The sequence below is a fragment of the Haemorhous mexicanus genome, chromosome 3 (genome assembly GCF_027477595.1).
Source record: "Haemorhous mexicanus isolate bHaeMex1 chromosome 3, bHaeMex1.pri, whole genome shotgun sequence".
Lineage (NCBI taxonomy): Eukaryota > Metazoa > Chordata > Aves > Passeriformes > Fringillidae > Haemorhous > Haemorhous mexicanus.
In genome coordinates this window covers 12,660,227-12,679,282 of record NC_082343.1, presented here as the reverse complement: position 1 = coordinate 12,679,282, position 19,056 = coordinate 12,660,227, and the positions used below count along the sequence as shown (strand labels likewise).

The window sequence follows — 19,056 nt, the reverse complement described above, 5'->3', positions numbered from 1 at the left end:
ACAGATGGTTAAATAACAGCAAAAGTGAACTTAAATTTGCATGCAAATAAATACAGTAAGTTTACTCCATGTAATTTGCTGATACCAGTTATCTTATGAAAAAGATTACCTACATTTCACATCCTATCTCAAGAAGAGTCTTCTGAAACTCAGTTCTCCAGGTATTGGCTTTTTTCTGCTATTCTTCCCTGTAAAAACACTTGGTGGCTCAGGCAAAAAACATTGACAGGATTGAGGTGACTGCTTATGTTCCATGAATAAATGACCACATCTAATCTCAATTAAAGTTTTGTGGAAAATCCACATTCCAAAATTTCATTGCTGTATTGTTCAACCAAAATACCCAGCAAGTAACATATTCAAGGAGGTAAATAACAACACCAGACTATATAAACAGAAGTTTGTGAAGGAAAAGCGTAGAGCATAATGAAATCACTGCAGAGCATAATGATATAATTAAATCCAGTTTACTACCATAACACACCTTTATAAACAGCAACAAGATAATGTTGCCTGTATACAATGAGTTGAGGCTGCTGCTTGAAATCTCTTGGTCTATTTTTGCAATGGCTGAATTTTTCTGGCTAGTTTATCTGTGCTCCCTTCCTACTTTGTTGATAGAGAATTTCCCACTGGTTGGCAGAAGAATGTAAATGCTCATGACAAGTAAACTTAGATGTATCTTTCCAGTGACATGAAGATGAGTGAGGGAAGAGGTGGTCCTACTTTCACAACAGATTTGGCAGGCTCAGAAACAACTGTGTGCCAGCAACTCAGCCCATACCTCATAATCTGAGTAACCTGATCTAGTGAAAGGTGTCCCTGCCCATGTGAACAGATAACCTTTCAGCTCCCTTCCAACCCAAACCATTCTCTGATTTTATGATCAAAAGCATCACTGTAAAAAGAGTATTTTGTGTAAAAGTCACTGAAAAACTTGCCCAGTATTACCAGAAAATATTACCAAAGAGGTCATTACATTTTTTTGGACCCCTTGTCTTCTCTCCATTTTGCAGTGTTAGCAAGACCCCCTCTGAGCAGACCTCACAAAGCCTGCCATGGGCTCTGGGAAGTTCTCAGTTCCTTCTTCTCTGTGGGATGGATCTGTTCTCTGGATTGGGTTGGCTGGTAGCAGGAGTCCTCTCATTTAATGATGCATATCCAAAAGTGCCTGGCCCCCAGAAGGAGCTGGGGAGCCTGTTGTGGTTGCCAGCTAGGGATACACAGCCAACTTGTTATGGAGAAGGCATCTGTTTGCCTGTGCCTTGTCAGCAAAGCACTTAAACATGTGCTTCACAGCAAGCATGTGAACATCACCATCAAAATAAATGGGTTTATTGTCACACATATGGCTAGACACATTTATTAATTAGCAAAAAAAAAGAGATAGCAACAGTTTGGATCAAGCTGCAAATGTGCTGAAGCCTCTTGCTATTTTCTGGTGATCATTCAAGAGAGGTGATGAAGTTTTATATTTTTGATGCTGTTTGTTTCATCAAGATTTTCTGAAGCAAAATGCTTCCAAAATTCAGAATGTAGCGAGGCAAGGTGAAAGGGCCCATCACAGCAATGAGAATGCTAAGAAATACATAAAACAGGCAAAAGATGAGCCTAGGCAAACACCGAAGCATTTAGGTTGGAAAAGACCTTTAAGACCATTGAGTCCAACTGCTACCCCAGCACTGCCAAGCCACCACTAAAACACATCCCTTAGGTCACCAGCTGGCTGAGGGAAGCAGTTGTGGGCTCTCTGTGCAGGGTCTTCCTCTGCCAGCTGTGTTTGTCCCTTGGTGCCACCCCCAGCACGAGGAGCTGCCCCTGGGATGTTCTGTACCTCATCCCTGAGCTCAGCCCCTGCCCAAGGCTAAGAACACCTGATGCCTGGATGCAGCAAACTCATCCAGAGCTGCCTATGCTTCCAGCACAGAACAGGGAAAAAGCACAACAGGGCTTTGTGCTTTTCATGGCCCTGAGACACATCTCACAGGTGCCTTGGGGTTGACTTTGTGTGGCTCAGATGCAATATTTGCACTTCCCCCATGCCAATTCTGCCCCACCAGCTCAGATACAAGCTCTGTGGCAGCATTAATTTCAGCTGGTTGATATTTCTCCTCCCCAAAAAGAACTGGCAGAGATGAGCTGATAAAAACTCTCTTCAGCAGCCTCTCATGGTTAAGTGCTGGCATTTAATGAGACCCTCATCCTGACTTGCATAACAGGTTTGTGGTTACAGTTCTGCTCATCTGGAGCTTTAAATTACTTAAGCTAGGGATGGATTCAAGAGGTAGAACAGATGGACAAACTTGTGACATATGCTTCCTGTTGCTCTTGCTTTCTTTTCTTTTACCCACTTTCTTATGAGTAAGAGATGGTTGATGCCAGAAGACAGAAAGGAATAGCAGCTTTAGTACTTGTGAGCTCTTCTCTCAGTCAAATTACTTTGGCAATTACCTTGTCTTACTACATTTTGAGATAAAAGGGGGTGACAGTTTTGCAGTAAAAACATATTTACTCAGAGATGCAATAAAGTTTTGGTCACTTCAAAAACTGAACACAAGGAAGTCAGAGAAAACAACACAATAAAGGGCACAGTGTGTCCCTGCCTCTTTCAGTCACCCTAGTTCTTCTTATAAGCCATAGGACTTCACTCACACAGCAGGTCAGCACACTAGAGCAGTCATTTGAAATCCCAGAGTGAAAGAGCACTTAGATCATCAGAGCATATCACCTCTATACCACCATATAACCATCATGTAGTTAGATTTCAGGAAAACAAAAGAAACTAAAATGGTTGAAAGTAACTTTTTAAACAAATGGTTCCTCAGAGACAAACAACAACAGAAACAACTACAACCAGAATGCTGCTTCCAGAGGGAAAGAAGTTCTTGCAACATAAAGTCTAAGAGATGGGAGTTACAGAACACAGACAGAGAAACAAAGAGCTACCAATTCTCATGCTTTCCTGCCTCCTCTCTTTTTCACACTTGCTTTACTTCATAGCCATCCAATAGTCCTGGCTGGTCTTGACTGACACATAAACCACACTATACACATATATAGGAACCAAACATCCTACTCTGAATCCCATGTTTGGGTTCTGGTGCTTCCTTCCACCCTTCCCCACTTGTTAGCATTTCATAATTATTTCCCCTGAGAATCACACCTGTATATTCCACAACTGCCTCTCATTTATTCTCTAGCTCCATACCACCCAACATCCAGAAACAGTTGCCTTGGATACAGGGTCACAGCTCAGAGCTGACAAAACTGCTGCATCCAGAGCTTTTAGCCAAGGAGTGGAAATACAACAAGTCAGTTCTTCCAACTGGCTCTGCTTTTCCAGACTACAAATGAAAGACTTACTTTCCCTTCAACATCTTTCTCAGCTTGCTTTACTAAAATACCCCACTCTGGGCTCAAACAGTAAATTATTTTAGAGCTTTTCTATTGCAAAGCCTTTAATATAGAAGTTGCTGTAAAATCCCACTTGATCTTATTTAGATTACTATCTGCAAACACCTCCTGAAGAGCAGTGGTCTGTCCAGCACTGTGTGAATTAAGATCCCTTATGCTGGACCTGTGCTATTTCTGAGTAAATGAGATACAACAGCAGTTTTTAGGGCTGGCCTAACCTGTGTCATACACACGCTTGTAGTCCTTGGTGACCCATGTACTGGGGCAGATATTCCATGGAGAAAATACTGAGTGACCATGCAAATAAGGACTGAGTTCCATAATCATTCTCTCTATCCATTCATCCAAGAGAGAGCATCATGATGAGCCCAATGAGTGTAGCTAAAAACCACCCATGTCTCTGCTGGTGCTCCTTGTTTCATTTCCACCTGTGAAACATTAGCCAGGTGTTTGAGACAACTGCTACTCAAAGGAGCCACGCTGGCAGAACAGAGCCAGGAGATGATTAATTGAACTTTAGGGAGTTTCAAAGAGCTGCAGGCGACTATTAGAGGCTTTCTACAATTTTATTCTATTTACACACAATGGTGATCAGGTTATTGGTTATCCAAAGTGCTGTGATGCCTCAGTGATCAGTGAACACCAGAATCAATCACCCTTGGCACTTCTCTGCTGGCCATGCTTTAAACCACGAAAGGCTAAAAGTTCATGGCCACACATTCATTCCTCTTTGATGTAAGTTGGTTTCAAAAAGAGTTAATTGAATTGTAAGGGGGTGAGGAGGGCACCCCAAAACCTAAGGAGAGGTTGCCATGTGTGAAACAGCCAGAGCAATGTATTTAGGGTGAAGGATATGCTGGACTGAGAGGAGCAAGGGTGAGGTTTCACCTCAGGAACCTCAACTGCTGCCACCCTGATGGGGTCTAAGGCACTGGGGGTGATCCCAAAGAAACCTCAGGGAAGGAGAGAGGAATAACCTCCTCAAAACCTGTCTGCTCAGGAATGTTTAACTTCTCCTCCTCGCTGCAGGTTTCCCAGGTGTGTTTTTCTAAGCTGAGACCTTCTAGCTGAGCTTTCCAAGAAAGATCTTCAGTCTCTAGTGGGTACTCAGCAGGCACATCTATCAGCTCAAGTGGCCTGACTTTTGTATGTTTGAGTGATGCATGGCCCTTAAAAAGATAAACACTGGGCCTTCAGCTTCTGCACCAGCAGCAGCATTCCTGCTCTGTTCACTCAGCAGAAGTAGGAAAGCTTTTTCCTCAGCTGTACTGTGGGTTGCCCTTTCTGCATACAGCCTGCAAAGGAAGGGCACATTGAAGACCACAAACAAGTCCACCCTTGCTCCCCACACATGCCATTATCCCGAAGACAAAACCCAATAAATACAGAAGGAGGTCTGCTGAAGCTGCTTTGGCACAGAACCAAGCCAAGGAAGAGGCAGAAGTGTCTCTAAAGCAGTTTCATGGTTCCCTGGCAGGGGCCAGCTGCTCTTTATGCACCTTGTACAAGCAAATGGGGACTGACTTGTGCCAAGCCATCAGCGCTGCCAGCTGAGCAGCAGCTCTGGCCCAAGGCCTTGCTAAGCAGGCCCCCCTGAAGAGGGAATACATGGGGAGAGTCACAGGCTTGAGGCTCAAAATCTTTGGCAAGCTTATGTACAGTTTTCTGCCTAATCCTACTGCGTCAGAACATGGTTTCAAATGAGGGACAGGGAGCCCCTCCAAAAAGGAGATGGTGGAGAATAAGGCTCAGAGAAGGATGAAAACCAGGAGCAGGAATTCAAATTACACAGAGAAAAAGAAAGCCAAGACCTACAAACTGGCACTATTCTTGCTGAATTGAATTTAAAGGGACAGATGTGTCCTGTGGTGTGACAAACTCCCTCCATTAACATGTTGTTCACAAACTTTCTTTCAATACTTAAAGGTTTATTGTTCTTATAAATAATATAATCTTCTTGTCTGCTAAACTCTTGGGGCCAGTCTATGGTTTACAATAATAAAAATCAAGACTGAAATTATTTTCTTCATTTTACGCTGCCTTTCTTGGACAAATCTTCAGCAAGATGCCACTAAATGTCCTCCTGTTTTGTCAGTTATCCTGCCCCCCTGGCACAGCCCAAGCACTCTAATGGCTTGTTAAAACAGAAAGAATTTGGGTTAGTGTTGCCTAAATTAGTCCTAAACCACCTCACAAAGGAGGACTTCCAGAAAAAGGAGATGAGAGCAGGATGTTCTTTCCTTTGGTGGCAGCCTGTCTCGTTGCACACTGATCTGAACTGGCCCAGAGCTGCTTCCTGTGGCTGCCTCCACCCCTGATGATTGCAGGGTCCTGTCTCTGGCTCGTTTTCTTTTCTTATCCTAACAGCTGGGGAAAACCATTTTGCTAAAATCTTCTCTGAAATGGTGGTGGTGCTAATAACAGAAAAATATATCCCACACGCTCCACAGTTGTTTGACAAAGTTGTGTTACTGTGGAAAAAACCCTCCCCTTTGCACTACAGGCTCAGGGACTTCACACTGTCACATTACCAGGTGTCAGGGAGGGTATCAAACCCCTGCTCATAATCCAGGCTGTGTGAAGAAGCATCTGCCTTGGCTTACTGCACTGCCCAGAATCACCTAAAACACAGGGGTGTCACTGTCATATTTTCTGGAAAAATCCCTTCGCCAGGATTTCTTCTCCTGAGAAGCTGAGAAGCCTCAGATAAAAATGAAAACAATAATTATGTGATTGCTTCTCTTGTTTTGCTGCTTTGGAATGTGGTTGGGGATTGTTTATCCAACAGGTGGTTGTTTCATTGGTTTCATGGGAATTGTTTTTACGTAATGACCAATCACAGCCAGCCGTGTCAGACTCTGGAAGCAGTCAGGAGTTTTCATTATCATTCTTTGTAACCTTGTGTCTGTATCCTTGCTCTATTCTTTAGTATAGTTTTAGTTTAGTATTCTTTAATATAATATCATATAATAATAAATTAGCCTTCTAGGAACATGGAGTCAGATTCATCAATTCCTCCTTCGTCCTGGGGACTGAAAATACCACGCAGGGGTTTCTGCACCACCACCAGACACTGGAAATACCCCTGCATTTAGAGTAACTGCTTTAAAAAATACACAGAAAACAAAAGCATGGTAACCAGGAAATAGATGAAGTGTGGCTCAGTAACCATGGATATACACAACAGTGGAGCTCATGGACCCCAAGAATCACCAGATCCTTCTTGCTCTTAAGATGTGTCTCATCTCTGCTATGTGTCCATACTCTGCCACCTCCTCTGACCTTCCTACAGTCTTCATGCAGCTGATGATTCTAGGTGAATATTGTTCCAAAAGTAGATTTCTGTTGCAATCATAATTTTTCATCCTTTAAAGCTGCTTCCATTCTTATTTCTCTATGTGTTTTTGAGAATGCTTTTTGTGTGGATGATTGTGTCTCTAAGCAACACCCTAACAGAAAAAAGCTTATGCCCTGTCATTTCAAACATTAGCATTCACACATGCTTTTGCTGTTTATTGAAACTTGCAGTTGCATTTCAGATATCTGTGTACACCCAAGGTTGAGCCTTTCATATTTTTTTCCTAAACTCCAAATGAAAAAGAATAATGGCATCCAAATTTTGTTATATTCTTGAGATATTATTGGCTTCTAAAGAACACTTGCACATGTCACTTCAGTGCCAGTACATCTCACAATACTTCTCCTTTCAGGCTAAGAAACAGCATTATCCAGATTTCACAAGTGATCTTGGGGCTATGTCATATTTCCCTGCATAAGAAGTCTGACAGAAGAAGATGTCACTCGTGGGCTTTCTGAGCCTTGCAGATGGGAAAGGCTCTTCCATGGTTATATTGTTGGCTTATCTTTTGACTGGATTAAACAACAGACTTGTGGCATATTTTTTCTTCTGCCACTGGTGTTTGTGTAGGTAGGTGTTCAGAGAACATCTGTTTCTTCATAGTTGTCTCAGCTATTCTGCTTTACAAAGAGTTTGGTTAAAGATGTACCCAAGGCATAAAAAGGCCCTAAACATGAAAACATCCTTTCCACTGTTAACCCTGGTTTTTGTTGTTGTTTTTTTTTTTTTTTTTTTTTCCCAAATCTCTGTACAAACTTCCACAGTTACAATTTTATGAAAAAAACTCTGATAAACCTAGCTGGGCCTCTTAGTGGTTTAAATAAACCTTCATGGGACCCTTTTTATTTTAAAAAGTTTCAGCTGAAAGCAAAGAGCAAATTCTCAAGCATCTTTTTGCTCAGGCAGCTCTTCCAATCCATTCATGAAGGCACAAAGACCTGATTTTAAGTTACTGTAACAGAAATAGAGGGCGACAGGACTGCTGACTAACCAGTTATTTCCTATTTTCTACTTCTTCATTTAACTCTTCCTTTCTTAGCATGCATTTCCCTTGACTATTTTTAAATTTAATGACACTGAACAACTCTGCCACACTACCAAGACAATTTTGAGCTCATATTTTATCTGAGATTTTCCTGGTCCTCGCAGCTCTGCCGGTAGCAGCTTTTGTAAACTAACAAATCATCATATCAAACAGCTTGTTTCTGCCACTCTTGTGAAAATCACAACTTGGGTTTAAGACCTTTACACTGCTGTCACTCCCTTCTATTTCCATCAGGCTTAAAGCAGACCTGACTCCATGCACACTGAGCATGAGTGACACTGTGTTTTTTGTTTGACCTCAGGAGACAAATATATTGCTTCTGCAATTCTCAGGCTGAGCAACAAGATGACAGAATATATAATGATGAATAACCAAAGGCATTTTATCTGGCTTTAACTGAAATTTACTGAATTAGTTCCTCATTCAGCTCTTGCATGGACAAATTCCTTCTAGCTGCAGCTTCTGCCGTGATTCAATTTGCCTGTGCAAGACTTGAGAACCACTGGGAAACATCTGGCCAATAATTTCTAAAGGGGAAGAAGCTGCAGTGGAACAAGCTCAGGAAGGTTAAAATCCAGTGAGGACTTGCTGTGGGGCTACAACTGTTTTCAAGGTATTGCTGCTTCTTTCATGCACTTACTATGGAATTTTAAACACGAGCAATAGCAGTGCTCACCCACAATCAGTAATCCCGTACGTTAACATCAAACCATTCAATTTCCATCTTATTCCACTCCAAAGCTTTAATTACTTGTAAAGGCTGCTAATGCTTTGCCTTGTCTAATGCAATTAGATTTAATTCTCATTCTACTTCTCATTTGATTCAAGAGAGATTGTACTGGAACCTTCCCATGTCTAGGTGCACCAGCCAGTGCCATCAACAGACCCACTGAGCTCAGGGGATGTATTTTACATGGTAATAACAAGTGCATTTGTTTTATAAACCTGGTGTGCCAATAAAGCACCTAAGGCAGGATTTCCTAAAGCTCTGCAGACTGGTCTGCTATTGACTTCAGCAGAAACAGGCTATTGAGGAGGTATTTTATTTGCCTGGATTGCTATGCCATTGCCCCTTGGATTATAGTTCTGTTTGTCACTAGAGTGTTTCTATTCACAAAAGGTTTTTATTGTCACTTCAAACATTTATTGTGCTCAGGAGGACTTTTCACATTTCAAATGTTCACCAGCATGAACCCTAATTTTTGACCTTAAACATCTTTCCCCAAAATGCCCTGAGATAAGCACTTGGTGCTGACACACTACAAAAACTGTCTCTTTTGATATAGGTAAGCAAGGCTTATTCAGATCACGGCCAAAGGCTATGTTTTCAATAATATCAAGCTGTTTCAGTCTAAAAATTGCAGATGACATGTTCTGAGCCGTTTTTCTGATGCTCTAACCCTGATGCCACTACGGCAAGAGGCAAAATTCTCTTTGACTTAACAGCTTCAAAGATAAGGTAATCCTGCATTCATTAAAATGAAGAGATGACGTATTTTCCAGCACACCGCCAGCAGCAGGTAACGTTACATGAAGTTAATTGTCAACAGAACTACCCTGTAATTGTTTTCCTCTTCTCTCCACGATGAAGAGCAATTAAAGCTTGCATAAAAACAAGGCAGAGTGCTGGCAAAGATGACCCCTGGTGCAAGTGAGAAAAAATTACGACGTGCATATGATCTGCGTTGAACTGAAGACAATGAGAGAAGGAGGAAACAAACCAAGAAAGAAATGAGGGTCAATAGCAGGATTAACACTAGGGAAAAGGAGATGAGGGTGATGAGGAACAGGGAGAAGCTGTAAAGCTTTACTTCTCACTTCTTTGGTAGTCCTTAATATGAAAGACTGTAAAGACAGCAAGCAAATATTTGAAAGTTAATCAAGCAAACAAATCTCCAGTAGAGAAGGGCATACTAACTGGAGAAGGGCAGGAGAAGCTGGGGAAGCTCAGGCTGGGAAAGGCCAGGTGAGCAGCAGCAGTAGATAAACACTATGAGAAGGAAAGGGGGAACATCCCCAGGAGAACAAAGAGGGGGAAGGCTCCAGGGACTGGCAGGGCTCCATGGGAACCCAGGCTACAGAGTTTCAAGCAGGATTTGGCTTTATGAGCCTGCAGCAAACAGGGCAGCTGATAAACCCAGTAATTATGATCCCTCACAGCTACACAAGCACAGTCCCTGGCTCACAGGGAGGTTGCTTGGTAATAGAGACGGACTGGCTGGAGCCACCAGGGATGGAGAGCTGTCAGAGGGGTGCTTTGGCACACCAGAGGCTGGTCTGCAGCCACATCTACCAGCTCCTGGAAATGCACAGGCACCTAAAATAGAGGTGTCTGCAGGACTATCACCAAAGACCAAATGGAATGTTGTGCCAGGCAGGAGGTACCTGCTCACTAAGCAGGCATTGCTCCTTCAATGACCCACGCTAGAGGGACCCTGAAGGCTGCAAAAAGGGAGAATCCATGATTACAAACTCCAGCTGGTTTTGAACCTGAACCAGCACCTCGTGAGGCAGTATAAAATCTCCCCTAACTTCTGAGATGCTGGACCATACCTCACGGGCAAAATTTGTTTTTTGCATGACTGCTCTACAAAGCTGTGGTGCTTGACATGTAATTTGGAGACCCCACATTTTAGTGCTCCAGCTGAGCACCTCAAACTCCACAGCCGTGGCAAAAACAAGTCCAATTTGTCTGTTCTTGACTTCTCCATCAGTTACTGATGTTAATATGTTTTGAAACATTTAGCTAGAGGTTAATATTAAAGAAACATCTGAAATGTTTAGATTAACTAATATGAACTGAAATGCTCTGCAGAGATCATTCAGTTTAGATGGCCAAAGCACAGTGAAAGCTAAATTTTCTGTGTCTGGCATAACCCTACAGGGGCAGGCAAACCCTAAGAAGCACTGAAATTAAAGTAATATTTTTCACAATTTCTTTTTTAATTTTAGAAAGAGTTTTATTTCAAGTATTTGGGTTTCCCCTTCCTTCCTTCTAGAATAAAATCACAAGAAATTTAGGATCAAAATGATTTAATCATGACCCTTCAGTGGGGACTCCTCAAGTCACCTGTGTAATTACATGGATGTATTCCAAGTAAAGATTTATGTTGCTGCTCTCAACTACAAGAAAGCAAGCTGTGATTTAGATTACTTTTCTGCTCGGAGCACCCAACCTATGCCCATACACTTAGGAAATTCCTATCAGTGGCACCCAAAGAAGTTAATACTCCCATGCAGCTATGGCAAGCAGAAAACATTGCTATGGTGACAGTACTTCATCTGAGGAAAATCAGTGTAGGATCAGAACTCTCCACAGAAATATGCTGACCACTGACCCGCTGCCCTCTGAGCCTCTTGCTCTCTGTTCTTTATCGAGATTACCTGAGTGAGATAATAACTCTCAGAAATCCATGGGCACATTGATCAAAACATGAAGGAACCAGATCTGCCTCAAACACCCTCTCATTCTGCCTGCAGATTGTGTATAGGATGGCAAAGACAAATAACCTGACACTGCAGCTTAATAACACTGCTGGCTCTTCCAGCTGCTTTCTCATTCAGTTTTGTTTGATTATTTCTTAACTTTAGGAAGGTCAAATCTGGAGGCTACTCCCCCCTAATCTGAAACCTCTGCAAAAGCTGCCTGTACAAGCCCCAGAGAACTGCAGAGCCCTGAGGAGGTAGCACTGCTGCTTAGCAGGTGCACACCCTGGTTTGGCTGTCACCTTTTGGTTGGGCTGGCCCCACAGACAGCCAGGCTGCCTTCAGGGAGAGCAGGGAGCCAGAGCCTCCTGTGGCTGCAGCTCTAATTCACATCCTGGAATACAACAGTGAAGAAGATGGGACAAATATACTTGCCCCTTAAACCTTCAGACCATCTTGGTTATTTGTGGGATTTCTCACCAAATTATCCTCTCAGTGTCAGCTCTCACAGGCTCACCCCCTGGCTCCTGGCAGCACAGTCCAACACCTCACCTGTGCTTACTGAGCTGTCCAAATGTGCCTTGCACATCACTTCCATTAAATTATTACCTCCAGAACACCTGGACCGACAGATATTCTCACAAGACTATGATACAGGGCCAGAGGGTATTTCAGAAGTGAGTGGCTTTGGTGCTTAGGCTGTGGAACACAAGCAGAAATGCTGTGCTGGGTGTGCTGGTCCCTGCACAGGAGCCAGACAGAAGAAGATCGAACCCAGCTGACATCCCAAGCAAGGAGAAAACCTCTGCCAGAGCCAGTGAGATGGCAGAAAACACAGAATGCTGTGTCTCTTACTTAAGAGCAGAGGATGACCCCATCCCCTTGGGCGGAGTTGTCAGTCCACAGGAATACTGAGTAATTTACCAGGATACCTCAGGGATAAGGCAAGTATGAATAGTCCTGCTCACTCCTACACACTGTGACCCCAGCACCTGTAACCTCTGCACAGCTGTACAGAGAGGAGATGCTTCTTTTCCTCCCAGGGCATTTCTCAAGCGCACATAACCCAGACATGTTCCATCCCAAAATCATCTGCCCACAGTAAAGGTGCTATAAAAAATATTTTATTGAAAAAATCCCTTTTATATATTGGAGTACTTCACTTGACCTCATTTTTTAACGCCTGGTATGGATTTCTATAAATCAATTCTATCACTTGATTTTTGAAACATGTACTTACACATAAGAAGCTTAGAATCCAATTTAAATGGGTCTATGTTTCAAAATGTTTTACTATACAGGCACCTAAGATTTACTCTAACCCTGAAGAGAGGAAAGAAAAAATCTGGGTACAAGAGTCTAGACTCATGGACTGAGTCAGAAATCCAGATCTTCAGGCATTCCAGAGTTACCTGGTGTGCCAGGCAGAATAAATCTCTGCTACCAGAATACAGGGAAAGCCAGGACTGATTATACCTGCATCTGTAACATTTTACCAGGGAGAAATCTGGTCTGAGTTATACTTTTGCTTTCAGTCTTTAACAAAGTGCTGGGTACTTTGGTGGTACTGGTGGTTTGCATTAGGGGAGGGAAGGAAAAAACTCAACTAAAAACCTAAGTCTACAGTCAGTTAGACCAAAGAATCAAGAATGAATTTCACCTAGCTGCTCCTTAAAGAAATAATAATAATAATAATAATAATAATAGCCTAGAAACCCAGTGCCTTTTGGAGACAAGAACTGAATAGACTGTGTAGTTTGACAGCAAGGAATCAGAAATTAGACTGAAGGATTTTCTTACATAGCTCTGAAAATCCAGATGTGCCTAATGAAAACAGAGTCAACATTTCATTATTCAAGCACAAACAATACAGTAATAAAAACTAAATACCCAGAGTGCTATCAAGAGGGTGTTTTATGGATTGCAAGCCACACACTTTGTGGGCTATTCAGAAAAATGCTTTAAAATTAGAATTTCAACTCTCATTTCCTAAAGACCACATTAACATGTTTCTCACCCAGACTGTATGATTGTGTCCCTGAGGATTTAGGGAAGTGCAGAACTGTAGCCAAGGAGGCACCTAAGAGAGGGGAGCTGCTTGGCTCTGCAGAGGGCCTGCTCAAGGAGTGTGGATGGAACAGTTCTCTCCCAGCCTGGCTACTCCAAACCCTTGTGTTCACAGAAGGATGAAGAACTGGAGTCCTTCTCAGCTCAGCTCACACCAACTCCAGGAGGACTTGCAGCCCTGTGCCTGGATGACTGCATTTCAATGCCTACATGAGAAAGATTTAGTAGTTTTATTAAAACTGTTGAGAACAGAGAGAGGGTTTGAAAAGACATAGCAAGGTTCCTGCGAGTTGGAATCCTCTAAAGATGAGAAGCTGAGTAACCTGTGGGTGATTTACCCTTGAGAGACATTGAGTATACTGGCTGTTTGTTAAGCAGTGAGTAAGGAAGATTTCCACCACCTCGCTAGGAAGGTGCTGTGTTTAGCTGGAGTAATAAAGTTGCTTTGACACACGTAACTGATGAAGCTGTGGAGGAAGGAAAGCTGTTTTGACTCTGCATGTCTGGTAGTTCTTGGCAAGGCTGGGTAAAAACAGCATTCTTGTCAATTAAGCATGACACGAAAGCAAATCAAATTGCTCAGAGCCAGGATAACGTGGTGTGCGAGCTGACAGTGGAATCAAAGGTAGTCCAGGTGGGTAGGTACATAACTGAACTGTCTGGGAGGGAAAAAAGTGGACCTTGAAAGGATGGCTTTGGAACTGCTCACCCAGGGGACATCTTGCTGCCCTGCCATTTGGTTTCTCTCATGCTGGGACCACGAGCCAGACAGCTTTGTGCACATTTGACTAAGAGCACAGCGTCGTGTTCTGGTGGAACAACTAGTTAGTTAATTCATAGGGTTTTCTCGCTTTTGCTGGGCAGAACTGCCAAAAATAACCAAATACAACTGTGTGGTGGAAGAAACCCTGCTGCAGCTGAGCTCTTCGTGGGCTTTGCCTCTATGAGCTGCAGCAGCTTGAAGAGGCACACGAAGAGAAGCACTGAGGTGGGGGCAGCAGTTCCTCTTCATCTGCAGGAGCTGTACATGTGAAAGGTACATGGTGAAAGCCATGCCTGGATGGAGCACAGCAGCCTCGGGATGCTGGGACTCTGGCAGGCACTGCTCCTGCCAGGCTGTGCAGTTTGGCACCCCTGGCCCTGCCACGGCCTTTGCTGTGCCCACAGGCACAGCTCAGCCTGCATCTCCTCACTCAGAGCAAAGCCTTGCTCTACAGCTCTCTGAATTCACACCAAGTACTCTAAGCAATCCAGGAGAAAGCACTGCCAGGTAGCATTCCAAGAGAAGGTACGACTTGGGGAGCACTTGTCAGAATCCAGCCTTTGTTGCACATCACAAAAAAACCCCCCAGTTTCCAGCCCCCACCTGGCATGTGAGATGTGACATTACTGACTCAAGGAGAAAGCACGGGGTTGGTGCTACAGGAATATATGAGAAATTCAACTCCTAGTTCTGCCAGTTACACCTCAAGACCTGGCAAAACCCCCTGCTGAGTTCCTCAGTCCCTCTGCCCAGGGACAAATAACTGCAGGAGGGGCGATGAAGTGGAGAGGAAACAAATGCAAAGTAAAAGGAAACATTTCACTTTTCAATGACCTCAGAGAGGAGAAGCCAGAGTTTGCAGGAAAGCAATGTGTTTCCCCATCACCTGAAGACTTCTGTTTCTTACAGCAGGTGTAATGAAAGAATTGTTTTTTTAAAACCTTGGCTTTTTTTGTTCACTCATTCTGATCAGTCAAAATAATCTCTTTTAAATATATGTTCCTGCGATGAAGAAAGCTTAATGCTTAATTAAAACAGTGGTTTAATGACCGGGCTACCAAATGTAATTGCAAAGCAAAAGTTAACTGGATTTTTCAATGCAAAAACAATACCTGACAAGACTGCTGTACTCACCATCACGACTCCATTATACGGATTAGTCATTATTGATAAAACATTTCCCATACCTAATGAGTGCAAATGCAATAACGAGCTGTGACTTTCTTCCTCTACAATAAACGGAAAACACAACATTTAAGCTCAGAAGACCCCTGGCTTCTTACAGAACTCACAAACTGGCAGAGTTAAGAGCGCTAAGATCTCGTACTCAGGGACAGGGTTTCTCAAGAAATAGTCCAAGAGCACTAGATAGCCGCAGAGTTAAAAAAAACCATAAAATCCTCGCACCATAACTCATCATTTGCTTTACAAAGTGCTGCTCTTCCTAAACATCTATGGGATAGGAAAAACTGCAGCCGGCTCCAGCGATACACTGAGAACGCTGTATTGCGCTACGGCTGGAAGACAGCGACTTTGCGTCTTTAAATACATACACATCCTAACTTTGCCAGCAGTAAAAGCCGGTACCAAGCTGAGCGGACAGGCACGGCGAAAGCCTATCTCTCGTTCAGCATCTCCATCAGCCCGCTACTGCCGGCCCCCGCGCCGCCTCTCCCGGTACCGAGCCATCCGCCCGGCGGGCGCATCCCGGCGCAGGCAGCGCTACACGGGCAGCCGCCAGCCCCGTCCGCTCCCTCGGGCCGGCGGAATGAAGAAGCCCAGCCGCCGGCAGCAGAAGTTTGCAGGGGAGGGACGGAGCTCCCGCAGCCGCGACGGCCGGCGCTCCCGCGAACCCGCGGGAGCCGGAGCGCTGCGGGGCGGGAGCAGCGCTGGTCCCGGCTCCGTGCAGCGGGACGGGGGGGATTGGAGGGGACCGCGGGACCGCGACCCCCGGGACGGGAGGTCAGCGGGGACAGAGCGACCCGGAGGCGCTGCGAAGCCCCGGTTGCCACAGCAACGCGGCGGCGCCTCTCCCCAAACTTTGGTCGCTATAACGACGGGGCCGCGGCCGCGGCATCCCCCGGACGGGCGGGTCTGCTCCGCGGGGCCGTCGGGGCGGCTCTCACCTATGGTGGAGACGACGGTGCCCACGAAGTAGAAGGCGCCGGGGAAGTCCCAGCGGGGCCGCAGGGCGTCGACGCGGATGCCCGCGGCCATGGCCGCCTCGTAGCTCCGCAGAAAGGCGCGCAGCTCCGGCAGGCTGATGTTGAAGATGCGGCTGAAGTTGTGGAGGGTCCGGTTCCAGCGGAGCTGCGCCGCCGCCTCCGACGGGCTCTCGAGGGCCGAGAAGACGGTGGCGCCGGCGCTCAGGTACGCCGCGATGAGGGCGGCCAGCAGCAGGAACCGCCCGTTGTCCTCGTTGAGGGGCGCCAGGCGCCGCCGGCGGCAGGAGCCCACCGCCCCCCGCGGGGGCATCATCCGGTGCGCGGCGCGGCGGGCGCGGCGGGCGGCGGGCGGCCCCCGGCGGGGGGCGCGGGCATGGGGCGGCGCTGCGCGGAGCCCGGAGCGGCGGCGGCTTCGCTGCAGGGGCCGCGGCTCTGAGTCATCCCCCGGCGGGGCTGCCCGCCCGCCTGGCGACGGCGGCGCCCCGGGGCCGTTGGCCTGGCCCGCCCGCCCTGGGCCCCGGGGCCGCGGGCTGCGGCGGCGCGGGCTGGGCGGCGCGCACCGGCCGGCTCCCTCTGGCCATGCGGGGCGGCGGCGGCGGCGGCGGCCCCGCCGCGGGGGAGACGCCGCGGGGAGGCGGAGGCGGAGGCTCCGCGCGGCGCCCGGTCGACGGCGGGCGGAGGGCGGGAGCGTACGGCGCGTCCCCCGGGGAGCCGCATCCCCGGCGGGGAGGCTCCCGCAGCCCCGCTGCCGCCGCCCGCCCGGGCCGGGCCGCTGGAGCCGCCGCTGCCGCGCCCCCGGGGGCCGCCGCGCCCGGCCCGGGGGAGGGATGGGGCGGGACCGGGCCGCCCTGCCCTGCCCTGCCCTGCCTTGCCCGCCGCTCCCCAGTTCTCCGCTCCCACCTTGGCACCGGCCGGGCACGCTGGTCCCTCGACATGTGTGGGATGCGCCGTGGTGGCTGCGGGGGTGGTTTGGCTTCAAAAGCTTTCCTCTACGCCTGGTGCCAAGAGGGTGTTTTTGAGGGAGTTGTTGGTGGTCGGTGGAGCGCTAATTACTTAATTTCAGCCATTTCTAAATGAACGAATGGCTGTTTCTGATCTGACTCCACAGAGGTAGACCCGAGAAAATGATACATTTTGGGTTCAGTGCCAAATGCCCATTTAATCTTAGCTAGTGTCTGAAAAGTGATTTTTTTCCCCTAAGATGTTGGATTCTGTCTTTGCTGTTTGCCTTGGAACACATACAGTAGCCTTTCTTATCTGTTATGCTGCAGTAAGAACTGCAGTCCTTTCCTGGGAGACTTGAAGTAAATAATTACATTCGTATCTTTTAAATAAAATGAGAATTCTCACTGATAAAGTATTGCAAAGAGGATGGGAGTGATGCCAGTCCTGCAAACATATGTGTAGGGGTTGATAACACGTGTAGGAAAGATCTGGGCTTGGAGGAGGAAATGGTCCCCACAATTTACAGTTGCCAGTGTCAGTCTCACTGGGATGGGAGCTTGTGCCCTCGTTTATGGTTTTTTTTTTAGCCTAGGTTCTATTTTTTCCTTTATTTTTTTTTCTTTTTTTTTCGTTTACAGGAAGATATTTGCTGCCTCTTGGTAGCTACATGGTGTCTTTTAGCAAAGGGCTATTTGCCATCACTAGAACCTCTCCATAGCTTCACACATCTATTTCTTATTTTGGATCTGAGAGATTTTGCTTTGCCATGAGATTTCACATTATTGGCAGTTATCTCTTGGCCACCACATCCATAGCAGGAGAACTTCCTCCCTTTCTAACAGACTGTTCATACTTGTCAGGTGAAGAAAACTGCTTGGGTTCACACCTATGCTTCCTAGGAACATATCTAATCAACATATCATGTTTTGATAGCCACTAATGTGTCTAAACTTTGGGGTTTTGCTGTTATTGCTTTTGTGCTAAAGCATTTTGTTCGGTAGAGGTGAAAGCGTCTAGAAGTATCAAAGAAGATTTCCAATCTCCTTTTGTGCTCAAGGCAACCAATACCACATGCAACGCTTAAGAAAAAAAGTGTCTCCTATTTCAAAGTGTCAGTTGTGTCCCATAATAAATACTAAAACTGAATAAAAAAAAAAAATTAAACCAGTAAATCACAAACCCAATAGCTGGGGGAAGCAATAGCAGATCTCAAGGACACAAAAGGCAGAAAACATTGGGAAAGTATATCCGACCTGATCAGAAGATCATTGAAATGCGTGGAAAGTCTCCCATGGACAGTCAAGGGCTTAACAGGTCAGAAATGGGCCATTTAGTGCCAAGGACTATAGTTGGAAATAATTTCCACTGTGGTAATCCAGGAACGATTACATGCAATCCACTGTGTCAGATGATGTAAAACTAAGCTCATTTACCTGAATTTGCAGGAATTTTGTTGCTGCAAATGGATATCACTAGGTTCCTGGTGCTTTTGTGCTTGCAGGGGAAGTGTTTTGGGTTTTTTTGGTTGGGTTTTTGTTTTTGTTTTTTTGTTTGTTTGTTTGTTTGGTTGGGGTTTGGATTTTGTTTTTGTTTGGTTTTGGTTTTGTTTTGTTTTGGTTGGTTGGTTGGCTGCTTTTATTGCTTTTTTTCACTTTCCTGTTGGGAACATTATAAAATGAGGGTTCAGTTCTCTGGAGTCCTCAGCAATGTCACCCACTGTGAGACACCCCTGATGTTTTTAGTGAGAAGCCAGTTAGCAAAGTTTGTGTAACTCATACCTCACCATGCCATGCCTTCTCCCCTCTTGGGGGATGGTTTCTCATAGATGGGGAGTGAAAAATTGGCCATTTCCTTGGGTGGCAGGACAGTTTCC

At 45.7% G+C, this 19,056-nt stretch overlaps 1 protein-coding gene across 5 annotated transcripts in view; it reads right to left on the bottom strand.

Moving 5' to 3' along the window:
* Positions 1-16,561, bottom strand: part of KCNK12 (potassium two pore domain channel subfamily K member 12) — a 28,385-nt gene extending 11,824 nt beyond the window's left edge. For all 5 annotated transcript variants that reach the window (XR_009485677.1, XR_009485676.1, XR_009485678.1 and 2 more), the window contains exon 1: positions 16,200-16,561. Coding sequence is in view for 1 of the 5 variants with exons in the window: in XM_059840850.1 (XP_059696833.1) it covers positions 16,200-16,551 (352 nt within the window). In the remaining 4 variants the exon portion in view is untranslated. The remainder of the gene's footprint in view (positions 1-16,199) is intronic.
* Between the last annotated feature and the right edge of the window lie 2,495 nt (positions 16,562-19,056).